Here is a 17,862-nt window from a genome sequence, read left to right as displayed (position 1 = left end):
GCCAGCGTTGCAAGCAATGATCCTGAACTTGTACTCAGCACCCTGGGGCATGTGGGTGAGGGTGTAATCGCACATCTTGGTTGGTGTGGTGTTGCAAAGTGTCCATTCCACCTGGTCCACTTTCTGCATCTCGATGAAGTAACCAGTAACAACAGATCCGCCCTCGTCTTCAGGTGGCAGCCAGGCGAGAGAGACTGAAGTCCTGGTGGTGTCAGTGACTCTGGGCTTAACTGGAGGACCTGGAGGTTCTGTTTAACAACAGAGAACATATATTTGGTAAATAACCTAACTCCACACTGGTAAGATTCCTCTAAAATAGGGGGCATGGAATTAAAGAATAAAGCTTAAATGTCATTACAGCAGTTACACAGAGTTTTGCATCACGTACCAATGGGATCCATGGCAACGGTGATTGCAGAGCTGTCACTGGGTTTTCCAGCTCCTCTGGAGTTGATGGCAGTAATGCGATATTCATACTCCAGGCCCTCAGTCAGGCCGGATGAGCGATACCTGGTCATTGTGACAAGGTTCTTGTTGATCCTCAGCCACCTGTCAGACCGGGCCTCCTTACGTTCAATGATGTAGCCGGCAATGGTGGATCCACCGTTGTCCACAGGTGGCTGCCAGGTCAGGGTCATGCCCTCATGGGTGACATCAAGCACCTCCGGCCTGCTTGGAGGTCCAGGGATGGCTACACAGGAAAACAGATGAATTAAGGTCAAGGAAAAGCAGCATGCAGAGGAGCAGAAGGTAACTGTCCACAAATAATAAAAGGGAGCTTACACATTAAACATGAACCTTTGTTGCACATACTTCCTGTATTTCTGTACATAATTAGGCATCAGTTGTAGCACCGAGGCATTTGCTAATTTCAACTTAATATTCAGTAGTTGGTTTTTACAGTTGAAATGATTTACTCATAGTTGAATGATGGAAAGTATGAAGGATAAAAAGGAAGAAGTAAAAGGCTGATGAAAGGAAGATTGTTAATTCCATAAATATTAACTTTTCTTGCAACAGGCTAAGAGACGTTTGGCTCAACAAATACAGTAACAAACCTAAACTGTGTAGTACTTAGTGTAGTACAAGTGACAACAGAGATGTAGTACAGGCAAATTTTCTTCAGAAATGTTTTTTGCTGCTGGCTAAGCTGGCGCGTGACTCTAAGCTTATGTGTCACTCTTAAGGTATTGGTATTGGGTTGTTGCATAGCTAATAAGGTGTTAGTAGCAAAGGTGGTCCTAAATGGTGGCTGTGATATTCTGGGTAGTTAGAAGGGTATTACTAGGTACCTGCCAGCATGTTTAGGCAAATGTTTTACATGAGATATCTGCAAAAAATGACAGTAAAGGAAGCTCAACTAGTTGCACCCACAAAAAAGGAACAATAATAAGTTTGCAAAACAGCAACAGTGTTCGTTACCACAGGGAGCACAATAATAAATGAAAGTACATAGAGTGAAAACAAACATTACACTTTAGATGAAAAGGCAACTCACTCTTGGCACTCTTGCACTCTACCACCTCAGACTGCAGGAAGCGACCAACTCCAAAGCGATTCATGGCGGCAGCACGGAACACATACTCAGTTCCCTCGGAGAGTCTGGTGAACTTGAAGCAAGTCCGGGTCACTGACTCCGAGATGGTGGTCCAACCTGGCTGGTGAGCATTGCGCTGCTCCACCACATAGCCGCTGATGTTAGCACCACCATCCTTCTCTGGAGGTTGCCAGCTGACTGTCACAGACACACCGTCAACCTCTTCAATTTTCATTGGACCAATTGGGGTTCCGGGTTTGTCTGGACAGACACAAGAGGACAGCTGGTTATTTTCACACGCCACTTGAATTTTAATTGACATAGTAAAGCTTCTGAATGTTATACACTTAAGATATGAATGTTTTCTACATTTTGGGGTCTCTAGTCTGTAAAACTGAGCTTTAACTCACAACCCGTGTATAACCTTTATCTGTGTGGAGAAAGTGTCCTTACCGAGGATGATGACCTTGACAACCTCAGCTGCCATGCCAATGACGTTCTTCACCTCTAGTGTGTAGTCTCCCGTGTCATCGATGGTGGTCTCGCGGATGACGAGGTGAGCGTATTTGCCATTGCTGTCAATCTTAATGCGGTCTAAGCTGTCTTTCAGCTTGACACCACTGAAGAACCAAGAGCAAACCGGCTGTGGTCTGCCTATTATTGGGATATTGAGGTCGATGGGTTTGCCACATGGTATGTGGACAACTTTTTGAGGGATGCTGGTCATATCAATCTTAGGCATCACTGTAATGCACAGGAGGGATATAACTATTAATTGTGTTTTAGTAATTTCTGTGAAGCCTTTCTGAGTTTTAGAGACAACAAAAGCGGCTGTGTGATGATTTGTGGATGTGATTAGGCCTTACCCTTGATCTCCTGGATTGTGACAGGAGTGACAATGTCCGCGGGCTCACTGGTTCCCCTGCTGTTGGTGGCTCGTATCCTGAACAGGTACTGGTCATTCTCGGTCAGGGACTCAACAGTGTACTGGGACACTGAGGCTTTGACTGTCGCCACGGCACTCCACCTGTCTGAGCCCGCCTTGCAGGCCTCAATGATGTAAGCTGTCAACCTGCTGCCGCCGTCGTGCAGCGGCTTATCCCAGTGCAGCGTGACTGAGGACTTGGTGACGTCAGTAATCTGGAAGTTCAGAGGCACGGATGGCACCTCGCACACCAGCACAACCTCGGTCGTCTCGCAGGGCTCACCAACACCATAGATATTCTCTGGCAGAACTCTGAAGAAGTAGCGCACGCTCTTCTCCAGACCAGTGATCCTGTACAGAGTCTTCTTACACTCTGTGGTGACGGTCTTGTACGACTTCATGCTGGCCTCACGCTTCTCTATAATGTAGTTGCTGACGTGAGCACCACCGTCAATGCTTGGGACATCCCAGGTGATCACAACAGACTCCTTGGTGTAGTCCTTCACCTTTACAGAACCTGGAGGTCCAGGAGTATCTGTGGGGAAGAGAAGGTGCGAGTGTCTTAACAGGTGCCTTTAAAAAGAACTTCACCAAAGCTGCAAAATTGATGAATATGGGCAAAGATAAGTGAAATTATTTTAGTTTTTATGGTGTGGACCTTTTTATACGCATTTTCCCACAACTCAGTGTGATGTAGTTGGTATCTCTGGAAACCTGGGACAACATACCATAGACTTTAACCAGAATGGTGGCAGTCTTCTTGCCAGATGGGTTCTCTGCCTCAACAACATATTTTCCAGAGTCGTAGCGATCAACCTTCTCCACCAATAACAAGGTGTAGCTATCAGTGGTTTCAATGAAGCCACGGCTCTGCAGCTCCACACCAGTCTTTCTCCAAGCCACTACTGGTGTTGGCCGGCCGGTGAAAGACACAAACAATCGCAAGGTTCCTCCGGCACGCAGACACACAGTTTTCTTCAGATCTTCGTCCAGCTCCAGGTCAGGCATTTCTAAGCAGGTGGAGCACAGTAAGAAGAGTCAGATAATGCTGTGACTGCCATGTAAGTTGGACTATAACACTGAAAAAGATCTGTCACTGGGAGAAAGCAAGAGCTTGTTGTTGGAAAACAATGTTGACCAAAAACCATGCTCAGTAAGCATATACTTTACACCCTAATCCAAATCCTCAAATTAACAGTAACCTTTACATTTTATGACAATAAAACATCTTGAACTTGAAAGTATACATTTTTAAGTGACATTATACAACATATTCCCTTGTTGTAAGCGGATTTCAGTACAAATCCAAAAATCCTAACACGATGAGCATGTAGCTATAAAAAATGTAATATCATGAGTATCTTGCTTCAATTTGATGATTCTATAAATTTGGTAAAAATTTGGTTAATACAACAATACTAAAAACAATTTCACTGTAATACTTCTGAATGCTTTTATGTACATTTTTTATATAAAATTATGTAGAAATTGTGTGGAAAATAATATACAGGCATTTTATATAGAGTGCGACTACAACTACTACAAATATTTGTTTAACGATCAGATGAAAATTAGTTTAACATGCTAACTGACTCATGTGTTTGCCCACTGGGCTGAGTTCTCATTGTGTTGCTGTTGTTGTGATGGTGATTTGGGAAAAAAGCTTAAAAAAAAGAAAGATTACGTTTTATTTTCTGATATAAAAATCTGCACTGACTCACCAACTCTCTCCAGTGGTTCAACCTCTGCACTAGGTTCGCTGAACTCCCCAGTGCCGTTCGGTTGCTGTTGAGGGCGGCTCCCCTAAATCTGTACTTCTTATTGGCTGCCGGGCCGCCAGCCACATACTCATTGGTCTTGAGTGCTTTGACGGTGGCACGGTACCACTGCTTGGAGCCCTCCTCTAGAATCTCCACCACATAGCCAGTGACATCTGAGCCACCGTCGTACATGGGCCTGGTCCATGTCATGCTGATGCTGTGCTTGGTCGTGTCAATGATGCGAGGCGCTGATGGAGGAGCTGGTGTATCTGAGAGTAGATGAAAAAAATACAGTTATGTTGTGTATACGTTTCAGACTTCATTCTATCAAATGAAAAGTAACCTCAATGTCTTTAAGTGATTAAGTAAGAGACTACTTTAGGTATTTATGGCTTACCACAAAGATTTAAAATTAAGTGTATTGTTGTGTAACCTTTTGCACTAGTTAAGGTTTGAAAATAAAGGACCAAGAACAGCTGTTAAATGTCTTACATGTGGGGTCTTTACAGAGGATGTATGGTGAGGCATCGCTTGGTGGGCTGTATCCAGCAGCATTGACAGCAGTCACTCTGAACTGGTACTCGCTTCCCTCCAGCAGGCCTGTGATCTTCAGACGGGTGTCATAAATGGTGAAAGTCTTATTCACTCGAGTCCACCTATTTTAGAGAAAAATGAAAGGGTACAACAAGAGAGAAAAAAGATAGGCATCAATATTTATAAAACTGAAAAATAAATCCATCTAGTCCTTCAGAAATTGTTCCCACCTGGTGCTGTTCTTCTCTCGTTTTTCTACTATGTAGGTTCTGAGTTCGCTTCCTCCGTCGCTCTCAGGCTTCAGCCACTCGATGGTGACATGCTCCTTACTCACTGCTGTAGCTTCTGGTGTGCCCGGCTGGGAGGGGATGGCTGTGGAAGTGGGGCAGGACAGGTCAGTCACAAATGTTTGCTATTGCACTACCATCAGGAAAATAGCCTTTTATAAAAATGTTACTCTGAGAAATGCTGCAGCTTACTGTAGACGTTCCTGGCAATGATGGGCTCAGACTCCAGAGCAACTCCAGGCCCAAACTTGTTGACTCCTCTGACTCTGAAGATGTACTCATTGTTCTTGATCAGCCTTGTGCTGACACATGACAGAGTCTTGCACTCGGTCTCCACAACAGCCCAGTTGAGACGGCTGGTCTCGCGACGCTCTACGATGTAATGGGTGACACGGTCTCCACCGTCCTCCAGAGGAATCTTCCAGGACACTGTACATTTCTCCTCTGTCACTCTGCTGATTACGACCTTATCACCTGGAGGCCCAGGTGTGTCTGAAACCAGGAAAACCAAGAGTTGGATTAGATGGTTCAGGCGGTCCAGTGATACATTTATCTACTGTTATGTTAAAAAACTACTTTAAACAGTTTTTCTGTGATAATGAGTTGAGAAACAAATCAATGCTGTTGTAAAAACCAGGTTTCTGCAACTAAGATTGCTAAGCCAAGTTACACCTTTTTTTTTCCTTTCAGTGACTTGGAGGTTGCAATTCATGCTTTTATTAGCTCCAGACTAGATCACTGTAAAACCTTGTATTCTGGGCTCAACAAATATTAACTAATGAAGTTTCAAATGGTACAAAATGCTGCAACATATCTCTTGACAGGCACTTGCAAATTGGACCATATATACCCTGTTCTCTCCTCTCTTCAGTGGCTGCTCGTTCACTTTAGGATTCATTTTAAGTTGCTGTTAGTTACATTTAAAGCTCTGAGATCAGCAAACAGTTTCTTGATGGAGATTCCCGGTGTTAAATGATGTCAATGGCGAGATTGTGCTTTCTCACTAGTGGCCCCGAGACTCTGGAACTCCCTACCCATAAATGTTAGCTCCCACTCAGACCTGTCAGAGTTTAAAACTAAAAACTCATGTGTTTGCTCTGGCCTGTGATTCCTAGTGGAGATGACCATTTTGTTATTGTACTGTCATTCTCCTTTCATTTTAATTTATTGTTTTATTTGTCTTGTTATTCATGTTTTATATTTGTGAAGCACTTTTGTCAACATGCTGTTGTTTTAAAGTGCTATATTTAATTTTTTTAGATTTTCCTAAATGTTTTATTTGCTATAGCAGTCAACTAAGTGGTACACTGTAACCCCAGAGTTTGAAATGATGTGGTTAGAGCTTAATGAATGTAGTTTCTTAGCTGCTCACCCAGAACTTTAACATTGACAGCAGTAGTCTTAATTCCGCTGGCGTTCTTGACAGTCAGGATGTATCTGCCTGTGTCATATCTGTCGCAATTCTTGATGATGGCCATGGCTCTGGTGGCGGTGTAGGTCAGCGAGTATTTCTCTCCAAGCTCCAAAATCTTGTCACCCTTCGACCAGTACACTGTGGGCTCTGGTTTACCACCGACAGTGCCATCCAGGACGAGGTCTGAGCCAGCAGAGATGATGATTGTTTCACCCACCAACTTGCTGTCAAGCTCTGCTTTGGGAGGAGCTGCAGCAAAATAGAAACAAAGAAGTCTTTCCTTAAAGTACTGTTCAGCTTTTTCTAAAAATGCTACAATATAATTAATAGCAAAAATAGAAACTTATTACATTTTCCATTCAGGCTCAATCTATAATCAACTGCTCATTTTCAGCTGTCCCTTTATTTATCTAACATTATCACCATAGCTACAATAATTTGGAAGGTAAAAATCAAAATACAATAAACACACACACATATTACATATAAACATCAGGAAATAATTTTAATTCCATGGGATCTGAATCTAATTGTACTGATTTGACTATCTGACTTACAGAATTCATCCTTGCACGTAACAGGTCCAGTGGACTCTGACGGGACACTGTGGACACCGGCAGCATTCTTGGCAATGACACGGTACTCATAGGTCTCTCCTTCACCCAGGTTGGCTACAGTGAAGTAGTTCTCAGCGATAGTGGTGTAGTTGCACTTGAGCCAGCGGTTGTCATCCCACTCATCCGTGCTGTAAACTTTCCTCTCTACCACATAACCGACAAGCCTGCTGCCGCCATCGTTGCATGGCACGGTCCAGCACAACGAAACAGAAGAGCGGCTGATATCTGTCACCTCCGGTTTACCAGGAGGATCTGAACAGGTAGTGAGAGAACTTTGTCATAAAACTGTAACACAGCTATTTTTATGCTGTTAAATGTTTCATTAACATTTTAACTAGTTTTGGCCAAGTGAAGTGAACAGTAAATAACACTATATGCTTAATAATTTACATAATAACTTTACATCATAAATGTTTTTAGTTAAGACAATAGTGTTTCCCTTACCAACAGGATTGAGCGCCACCACAGGTCTGGAGGCATCACTAGCCTTGCTGAGTCCGGCAGTGTTCATAGCATACACCCTGAACTGGTATTCCAGGCCCTGAATCAAGTTGGACACCTTGTAATTGCACTCCACGCAGGGCAGTTTGTTCTCCCTCACCCACAGGATTGTGTTCCTCTCCTTCTTCTCGATCCAGTAGCCTGTCACCTTGCTGCCACCGTCTGCATACGGTGCATCCCATTTGATGCCGATGGCATTGGCAGACACAGACACCACATCTGGACGAGCTGGAGGACTTGGAGGAACTGTGAAAATAAAGTTGAGGTGAGAATGGGGATTCTTAGATTGGCCTGGACAGACATACAGTACATTTACAAAACACATTAAAACATTTATCCATATGTAATGAAATTAGAACCTACCAAATGGATGTTCAATGACAACAGCAGCAGACTCAATGGACTTGCTGACTCCAAATTTGTTTTCAGCGCACACTCTGAAAGTGTACTCCATGTACTTGGTAAGATGAGTCACTTTGATGGTGGTTCTCTTTACACTAGAGTTTACCACTTGCCAGGAGGCAAAGCCAGACTCTCGTTTTTCCACAATGTAGTTGGTGATCTCAGCACCACCGTCATCAGTTGGCTCGGACCAAGACAAGATGCAGGACTCTGAAGAAACTCCAGAAATTTCCACAGGGCCTGTGGGTGGACTGGGTCTGTCAACAACAACCACGGTCACTGTGAATGTCTTCACACCAGCAGCATTCTCCAGGGTCAAGTAGTACTTTCCGCTGTCACTTCTCTTGCTGTCTTTCACCACCAGAGTGGTCCTCTCCTTTGTGGATTTGATGGAGACTCTGTCGGTCTCCTTAAGCTTCATTTCCTCCAGCTTCCAGGTGGCCTTTGGTGGAGGCCTGCCGCTAATAGGGATATCAATTGTGAAGGTGTTGGAGGCCTTGCAGGTGATGAGCTGGTTGGTTATGCTGCTGAGGTCAGCAGTTGGTTCAATGCGTGGCTCCTTAATGACCACAGAGCTGAAGGTACTCTGAGGCTCACCAATTCCAGCATCATTCTTGGCTCTGACTCTGAAGTCATACTCTGTGTTCTCGATCAAACCCTCCACGAGCATCTTCTGGGACTTGGTCTCTCCACTAACAAGCCAGCGGTCAGTGCCTTTAGCTTTGAATTCAACAATGTAGCCTGTGACGCGGCTGCCTCCATCATGCTCAGGCTTCAGCCATACCAGGGAGGCTGTGGAGTTGGTGGTGTCAACAACATCCAGTCTCTTGGGTGGGGCTGGTGCTTCAGTGGCAATGATAGGCTCTGTCATCTCGTTAGGTTCTCCCTGTCCATACTGGTTAACAGCAATCACCCTAAACACATAGGGCACACCAATATCCAGACCAGTTATCCTGATCATCTGGCGAGAACACTTGGTGCTGACCTCTTGCCATGCCAGGTGACTGGCCTCGCGTTTGTCCACAATGTAGTGGTGAATTCGGGATCCGCCATCATTAGTGGGGGCATCCCACATCATCGTCAAGGCTCCGCATGTAACATCTTTAAAGGTGATTTCCCCTGGAGGCCCAGGTGTATCTAGAACTTTAACATTGAATGTAATGGACTTGTGCCCACTGTTGTTCTCCAGGGACAGTGTGTATTTACCAGCTTCACACCTAGTGCAATCTTCGATGGTCAGAGTAGAAAGTGAATCTGTGGTGCTGATATCAGCCATTACAGGCAGCTCACCGTCTACCTTAGACCAGGTGGCAAGAGGAACTGGTTTACCATGGAAAGAAGCACGGAGGGAGACAGTACCGCCATTCTTTACAATGTGAGTTTGCTTGAAGTTGGCATCAATGTCAATCTCAGGAGATGTAAGTCTGTCAAAAGCCTGAACTGTGTGGGGCATCACTGAGGCTTCGCCTTCTCCTGATCCATTTACAGCACTGACCCTGACCTTGTAGAGTTCTCCAGGTATGAGGTCTTTAACAGTGTACTTGGTGTGAATACAAATCTTCTTGTTCACTCTGTGCCACTCCTCCAGACTGGCCTTACACATGTCAATATTGTAACCAATGATTTCCATGCCACCATCAAAGACTGGCTTGGTCCATTCCAGGGTGACAGAGGACTTGGTCGAGTCAATGATCTGATCAACAAGAAGAGAGCATGGGTCATAGTGTAATATCTAATGAATATTTGTCTTTGTTCCCTTTTCTCTATATTCTGATTTTTAGGTTAGAGTTATTTTTGAGGTTTCTTCTGGACTAAAACAGCTCCTACTGTGATACAACCTCTATATCAATGGTTCTCCTGGTATGATTTTAAGCAGTGTTCTTACAATCCTACCTTGATCACTGTTGGGGCACTGGGAACACTGGTTGGCTCTCTGCATTTGAAGAGCCTGGAAGTACTGCTGGCTGGTCCAACACCAGCACCATTTTCAGCCATAACACGGAACTCGTACTCATTGCCCTCTGTGAGGTTGGTGACACGGTGTCTTAGCTCTGTAATGGGCCTCTTGGAGGAAACTTTCACCCAGTGCAGGCTCTTCTTCTCTCTCCTCTCCAGGATGTAATGTTTGATCTCGTTTCCCCCATCTGACCTTGGCCTGGTCCAGCACAGGGTGATGCTTTCTCCAGTCACATGGGTGGCATCTGGGGTACCAGGCGCATCAGGGACAGCTGAGGGAGAGGGCAGAAACCATAGTAAGTCATGATTTTGAATGGGATAGCAGTTTTCTCTCATTTTTGTCTCTCATTGTTCAAATGCAATAAATCAGGTTAAGTGTTTAAGATTCGGTCAATATGTCAGACAATACATGGGGTCTTTTACGTACTGTACTGCATCTGTGCAATGATAGGATCAGAGTCCAGAGGTTTGCCATCACCAAACTTGTTGACAGCAGAGATTCTGAACTGGTATTCATTGCCCTTGATGAGATTGGTGACATTGTAAGAACAAGCTTCACACTTTGAGGTAACCAAGGCCCAGGAGATTCTGGATGTCTGCCTCTTTTCCACCACATAGTGGGTAATGGCAGCACAGCCATCATTTTCTGGTGGGTTCCACCACACAGTGCACCTCTCAGCTGTGATACCGGTGAAACGGATAGGACCCTCAACAGGTCCAGGGGTATCTGCAGAGGAAAGGAGGGTAGAGGAGGTACTTAAAAATGGCCATAAATTGGAATATTTATTGATACTATTTACACGAGCTGTAACATGTTTTGGATCCAAAGTGGTGATAGGAGCAGGTTTGAAAATATTTGTACCATCTGCTGTCCTAACAGATGTTGAAACATAATCATTGCATTTTTACCAACCTTGTACTCTGACGTTAACTTCAGCTTTCTTGGTACCGGAGCTATTCTTGGCCTCTACACTATAGATTCCACGGTGACTCCTGTCAGCATCACGGATAAACACACTGCTGGTGCCAATGCCAGTTGTAATCTCAATGTCAATCATGGTCCTCTTGTCAATCTCTTTGCCATCTTTGTACCAGACAACCTGGGGGATGGGACGTCCTGTGATGCTGCAGCTGAGCTTAACATTCTCTCCAGCCCTCAGGGTGAGCACCTGGTCTGGAGACCACACAATCTCAGGAGCAACTGGACACACAAAGAGAATAAACAAATGAGTAATTGGGACAATAATAAGATTTGAGAAACATGCAATTTATGATAATTCATCTAGATATTTTTCAAGATGACAACACTTACTGCTCTCATCCTTGGTCATGATGTATCCAGAAGAGTTAGATGGTGGACTGACTGTGCCCACAGCATTCCTGGCAATCACTCTGAACTCGAATCTGTCTCCAGGAGACAGACCAGTTACAGTAAACTGGGTCTCACTGATATCAGTGAAGTTGCACCGCAGCCATTTGCCTCTACCTTGGCGCCTCTCCACACTGTAGGCCACAATTTTGCTACCACCATCCCTCTTGGGGATGTCCCACTGCAGGGTGACTGAGTCTCTAGTTACATTGAGGCAGACAGGGGTGCCGGGTGGATCTAATGCAAGAGAGAAAGAAGCAATTTATCCATAGTGCTTAATAGTAAAATCCCCAAGTAATACAGAACCAAACAGAATCCTCAAAATTATCATCACACATGGTGTTAGAAAGCATTATGTTTCCTATGTGAAAGAACTAGGCTATGACTTTCCCTTTGCTTCCAGTCTCTGCTAAGCTAAACACATCCTGGGACCTTTTCTATACTTGAAGAAAGATGATATCTTTCTTCTCATCTGAATCTGGATAAGACAACAAATAAAGAGTAGTTCTTAAAATGTTAAGACTACATCTGCAAGGTTATTCCTCAACACAGGAGGATGTAGGATTCAGTATGTACTTACCAACAGGGGAGATAGCTAGTGCATGTTTGCTCTGGTCACTAACAGGGCCGAGTCCAGCATTGTTCTCAGCGTAGACTCTAAATGAGTACTCCAGACCCTCCAGGAGACCAGTGATCCTGTACTCTCTATTGGGGATGATGATGGAGTTCGCCTTCTGCCACAAGAGACTGTTTCTGTCCTTCTTCTCGATATGATAGCCCAAAACAGGGGATCCTCCATCAAAGTCTGGAGCCTCCCATCTGATGGTCATACCATCGCTGGTGATGTTGTAGGCCACAGGCTTCCCCGGAGGGCCTGGGGGTTTGTACTGGTGCTGAGCAACAATGTCTGAGGAATTGAGTGGTTCACTGACTCCATACTTATTCTCTGCACGGACTCTGAACTGATACTCATTTCCCATGACCAGGTTGGGAATCTTGAAGGTGGTCTTGACAACGCTTGAGCAAACCATCTTCCAGTTGGCCAGGGAGGTCTCACGTTTCTCCACGCTATAGCAGGTGATCTCACCTCCTCCGTCCTCCTTTGGTGTATCCCAGGAAATGATAATACTCTGGGCTTTAATCTCATCAAAGCGAATGGGACCAACTGGTGCCGAGGGGGGTCCCACGGTGATCACATTAATATCAAAGTAGTTCTTGACCAGTCTGTTGTCCAAAACCAAGGTGTACTGGCCAGCATCCTCCTTCTTGGCTCCTCTGACTGTAACTGCAGTCTTGTTGTCACTGGTCCTGAAGTGAACCTTTTCACTCTCCTTCAGAGGAAAGTTATCCTTTAGCCAGCTGATTTCAGGTCTTGGTTTGCCCTTGAAGGGCAGCTCAATGTGGATGTTCTGACCAATACAAACAGCAAGCTCTCCATCGGGGTAGTCAGTGAGGCTGGACTCAGGGGGAATGATGAAGTCCATAACCGTGATTGGACCAATCTGGGAGAAGTCACTCTTGCCCTTTTCATTCTTGGCAAACACTCTGAAGTACATGAGAGTGTTTTCCTTCAGTCCCGTCACTTCACAGTTGCAGCGCTTACAAGTAGCACCTAAAGTCCAGGCAGGATCTTCCCTGGGTCTCTTCTCAACAATGTATTCAGTGATGTGGCTGCCACCATCGTGCTCGGGTCTAATCCACTGCAGAGTAACCGAATTCTTTGTGGAGTCCACCATCACTAGATCTTTAACAGCTCCTGGAGTTTCTGTGGCTCTGACAGGCTCAGTGGTCTCGCAGGGGTCACCCACACCATACTCGTTTTCAGCGGACACACGGAAGAAATAAGCTTTATCTTCTTCCAGGTCTGACACCTTGTAAGATGTGTTGGCACACTCAGTAGTGATCACCTGGTAAGCCTTCATGATGGAGGCCTTCTTCTCAACAATGTAATTAGTGACAGGGGAACCACCATCAATGAGAGGAGCCTCCCAGCTGAGGGTCAACTGTCCCCTTGTCACATTCTTGATCATCACTTTCTGGCAGGTGGATGGACTATCCAGAACCTTAAGTGAAACGATGATTATCTTGGGTTTACCAACACCATTCTCAATCTCCAACAGGTACTTGCCACAGTCATCGCGGGTGACCTTGGGGATTAGAAGTGTGGTGGTTCTCTCAGTGCTGGTGATGGTATAGCGACTGTCACCAGCTATGTTGTGATCACCACGACGCCAGGTGACACTGGGGACAGGGCGCCCCTTCAGAGGAATAAACACTTGTACATCATGGCCAGATCTAGCTGTGTAGTGGGTTGTCATGGGTATATCCATATCCACATCTGCCTCCTCTGTTGGAGAGAAATGTAACACAAACAGGAGAAAGAGCAGATATTGTTGTTCTTAATAATGACATAACTGAGCAACAAAAATAATACATTTATTTCTTTACTACTACTACAATCAATGGCAATAATTTGATATCAATACAAACCCAAGATATCTTTGGCCTGAACAGGATGGTACATTTTGATATCTTCGCCTTTGCCCTTGCAGTTTACAGCAGAGACTCTGAAGTAGTAGTAGGTTCCAGGTTTGAGGTGAGACACCACATACTCACAAGTCTTGACCTGTGGATTAATGGTCACCCATTCTTTGTCATCTTCAGTCATCTGGTCCAAAATGTAGTGTGTAATTTCACTGCCGCCATCATACACAGGTTTCTCCCAGCCAAGAGTGATTGAGGTCTTTGTGGAGTCGACCACATGCAGCTTGGATGGCTCACCGGGCAGATCTGTAGAAGACAAAAGACCATGAATGTTGTCAGCAATTCCATGTAAAGACAATAAGGTAGTCTTTATAAAAAAATTGCTAGTGCTAAGTGCAGATTAAAAGCATACCAATGGGGTCATAAGCCTTGAAGAATTCAGAAGGCTCAGAGTACTTTCCAGCTCCAGCCTTGTTGACAGCACAAACTCTGTACTGGTACTCGTTGTTCTCTACCAGGTTGGTGACTTTCTGCCTGGTGTCCCTGGTGGTGCCTTTCACCACCTGGACACAAAATGGATGTGTTGATGCTTACATATGCCAGTCTTCAGTTTGCCTTCTTTTACATTTTTCCTCCCTACTGTTGCCAAGTGCTTGCTCAAGGAGGATTTGTTGGGTTTTCTCTCTACAATACTTACTATGTGAAGTGCCTTGATATATTTTTCTTGTGATTTGGCACTATACAAATAAAATTTGACTGAATTAAATTATGTGATAGTTGAAGGAAGGTCAACAAACAAACCTTAAACCACTGCAGACTCTTCTTCTCCCTCTTCTCAAGGTAATAGCCGTCAATGTCGCTACCTCCATCCAATGCTGGTCTTTCCCATATCACTGTCATAGTGGACTTGGTGATCATAGTCACTTTAGGCTTAGATGGCTCACTAGGAGGAACTATATGAAATAAAAATTATTAGGTTAAAAGAAAATAACTACTTTTCCGTTTTCAAGTTAATAATCATCTCTGGACTGAGCAGCAGTTGTGAGGAATGATAATAAATTCAGTTTTCTTACCAAATGCGTTCTTGGCAATTACAGGTTTAGACTCTAGTGGATCTCCAATGCCATACTTGTTGACTCCACGAACTCTGAAGATGTACTCATTGCCCCGAATGAGTCTGGGCACATTAATAATGCATTCGGCCAGTTTCTCTGAGATAATGGACCACATGACCCTACTGGTCTCCCTCTTCTCCACAATGTAATGCGTTACAATGGCACCACCCTCATCAGCAGGTGGGGACCACATGATGGTGATTTTGTCAGCTGTCACCTTCTTAAACTGAATCTCTCCCGCAGGGGGGCCTGGCTTGTCTGGATAGGGGAGGGACATGTTCATGCATGGTTTTTATAAAATTATTTTCATCCAAGGCAAAAATTACTGTCAGAAATACCTTGAATGAGCAGCCTGACAGTGCCGCATGCAGATCCCAGGGAGTTCTTCACCTTGACCTCATAGATTCCAGAGTTCAAACGAGTGGTTTCCTTCAGGAACAAACTGGTGGACTCCATTGTGTGTTTGAAAGAGAGCTGGGCATTTGGTTCAAGCTCCCTGCCATCCTTAAACCACTCAATAGTAGGAGCAGGTTTAGCTGTGATGTTGAACTTGAGCTCCACATTACAGCCAGCCATGTGCTTGATGTCACTGAGGTACTCCTGAGGTATTTCAATCTCTGGGGCACCTGGATGATAAATGAAAGAACAGGCAGGTGAGTTCTAATTCTGATGGATATATGCACCATGCATGAAAGAAGCTGATGTGAGATTGTAAAAACAGATGGGGGACCAGCTCCTAAAGTGCAAAGGGACAAGAAAATAGCAGATTGTCATAGAAAAAGCTTCCACAATGTGAAAGCTAGAAAAGCCTAAATGTTGTGTTCGTTCTGTGAAAGCAATGATTGTACAAAATTTTATGGCATTCCACAATTCTTAATAAAATGCTCAAAAGACATACCATAGGTGTCCACGCATGTGGCTGGTCCAGCAGTCATGGATGGGTTGCTTTCTGAGCCCACAGCATTCCTGGCTATGACTCTGAACTCATACGACTTGTCCTGGGTGAGGCCAGTCACAGTAAATCGGGTGTCTGTGACATAGATTAGGTTAACTTTGGACCACCTGGCATTAACACCCTCTCTATTCTCAATGATGTAGCCAGTGATTGGAGATCCACCATCATAGTTTGGTTTCTGCCAGGACAGGCTAATGGAGTTCTTGGTGATGTCAGTGATGCACAAGTTGATGGGTGGCTCTGCAGGAGCAGACGAGGGTTTGTTATAAGACAACTGTGGAAATAACATCACATTTCCTTGATGTTAATAGAAAGTTTTTGACAATCCACTCACCACAAGCATCAATTGCCAGCACTGCATCCGAAACTTTGCTGAAGGCACTGATTCCCGCAGCATTCTCTGCTGCTACCTTAAACTCATAAATTAGTCCAGCATTGATGTTGGTGACCTTGAAGTGAGTAGCACGGATCACCATTTTGTTGACTCTCTGCCAAAGGATGCTGTTTCTGTCCTTCATTTGAAGGTGGTAGCCAAACAAACGGCTGCCACCATCTGACTTGGGCTCCTTCCATGCTATAGTCATACTCTCCCTGGTTACTGCAGTGATCTCTGGAGTCGATGGAGCATCTGGAATAGCTGGCAGATAAGAGGGAGTTGGAGGGTTCACATCATGAAAAACAGAGAAGAAAAATAATTAATGAGAAGACAAAAGCAAAACAAGACCACTTACTGTAAGGAAGCCTGACAGTGACAGTTGGTGAATCAATGTGGTCACTGATTCCATATCTGTTCTCAGCCCTGATTCTGAACTGGTACTCCAGGCCAGTGGTCAGCTTCATGATTTTTATGTTGCAGCGAGCTACAGCAGAACAGACATCCAACCAGTTGGCTGTGGTTGTCTCTCTCTTCTGGATGATATAGTTAGTGATGGGACTGCCACCCTCACATGCTGGTGGGAGCCACTTCAGGCTCACACTGTCTTCTGTGATGTCAAACAGCTCTACAGGTCCAAGTGGGGCACTGGGGCGGTCCAGAACCACAATATTTATAAAGGATTTGGTGGTTCCCCTGGAGTTGGAGGCGGTGATATCGTAACGTCCCGAATCTCCAGCAATGCTCTCACGCAAAATGATCTTTATGCTGTCAGGGGTGACTTCAGTATTGAACCTCATTGTGGATTTGAGAGGCACATTATCTTTTGACAGGGTGACTTTAGGCAAAGGCCGGCCTGTCAGTTGGATTTCACATTTGAGGGTAGAGCCAGCTCTTACATACACTGTGTTGTGAGGGAAATCCTTCATGTTGATCTCAGGAGATTCTGGAGCAAATTAGTAACAAAAACAGTTAGAACACAGGAAAATGTTGTGTACTTTCACTTGAGTATTTCCTAGTTATATACAATACTGACTGACTGACAGACAGACAGACAGACTCCAAAGTGTAAATTCTGGAACTTATATGGAAGTTATTATTTACTCTGTTGTCTGTATTTCTTTTTAGTGAAACTTTACCGACTGTATTGTGAGATCTGATCAGTCAGTAACTTACCAAGCTGGTCTTTGACCACTACAGGGATGACCATTTCCTTTGCATCACTGAGTCCGGCATTGTTCTCAGCTCTGACTCTGAAAAAGTACTCAGCATTCTCCCTCAGACCAGACACTGTGAAATAAATGGACTTGGTTATGCCACATTTAACCCACTTCTCCTCGCCCTTCTCCAGGGCTTCCACCAGATAGCCAGTGATTCTGCTGCCCCCATCTTGTTCTGGTTTGGCCCAGGCCAGGGACACACTCTCCTTGGTCACATCGGTCACACCCAACTTCGGTGGTGGGCTTGGTTTTTCTGGAGAAAGACATTATGTGTTTTATTGAAATAAGTCAGTATTATCTTTGGTGTAACAACAAGAATCTATAATGTTGCAAACTTAAATTTCAATACCTGAAATCTTTGTTCCCTCTTTGGTCTCAGCAGGATCACCAACCGCGTACTCATTCTCGCCTGT

At 44.6% G+C, this 17,862-nt stretch overlaps 1 protein-coding gene across 1 annotated transcript in view; it reads right to left on the bottom strand.

Moving 5' to 3' along the window:
• LOC109971935 (titin-like) overlaps window positions 1–17,862 on the bottom strand; it is a 244,463-nt gene that overhangs the window by 12,080 nt on the left and 214,521 nt on the right. Inside the window, 30 exon segments of the mRNA XM_020620505.1 lie at window positions 2–248; window positions 389–691; window positions 1,499–1,798; window positions 1,991–2,281; window positions 2,404–2,997; window positions 3,191–3,472; window positions 4,184–4,247; window positions 4,250–4,491; window positions 4,715–4,878; window positions 4,987–5,128; window positions 5,236–5,535; window positions 6,416–6,706; window positions 7,015–7,326; window positions 7,519–7,821; window positions 7,939–9,670; window positions 9,871–10,205; window positions 10,361–10,660; window positions 10,847–11,134; window positions 11,246–11,539; window positions 11,883–13,649; window positions 13,793–14,092; window positions 14,199–14,349; window positions 14,588–14,739; window positions 14,860–15,159; window positions 15,240–15,527; window positions 15,800–16,096; window positions 16,191–16,493; window positions 16,588–17,175; window positions 17,406–17,702; window positions 17,799–17,858. Of these exon segments, the coding sequence (XP_020476161.1) occupies window positions 2–248; window positions 389–691; window positions 1,499–1,798; window positions 1,991–2,281; window positions 2,404–2,997; window positions 3,191–3,472; window positions 4,184–4,247; window positions 4,250–4,491; window positions 4,715–4,878; window positions 4,987–5,128; window positions 5,236–5,535; window positions 6,416–6,706; window positions 7,015–7,326; window positions 7,519–7,821; window positions 7,939–9,670; window positions 9,871–10,205; window positions 10,361–10,660; window positions 10,847–11,134; window positions 11,246–11,539; window positions 11,883–13,649; window positions 13,793–14,092; window positions 14,199–14,349; window positions 14,588–14,739; window positions 14,860–15,159; window positions 15,240–15,527; window positions 15,800–16,096; window positions 16,191–16,493; window positions 16,588–17,175; window positions 17,406–17,702; window positions 17,799–17,858 (11,287 nt within the window).

The sequence above is a fragment of the Monopterus albus genome, unplaced genomic scaffold (genome assembly GCF_001952655.1).
Source record: "Monopterus albus unplaced genomic scaffold, M_albus_1.0 scaffold239.1, whole genome shotgun sequence".
NCBI classification, from domain to species: Eukaryota; Metazoa; Chordata; class Actinopteri; order Synbranchiformes; family Synbranchidae; genus Monopterus; species Monopterus albus.
This window is presented reverse-complemented; position numbering and strand designations above follow the sequence as displayed.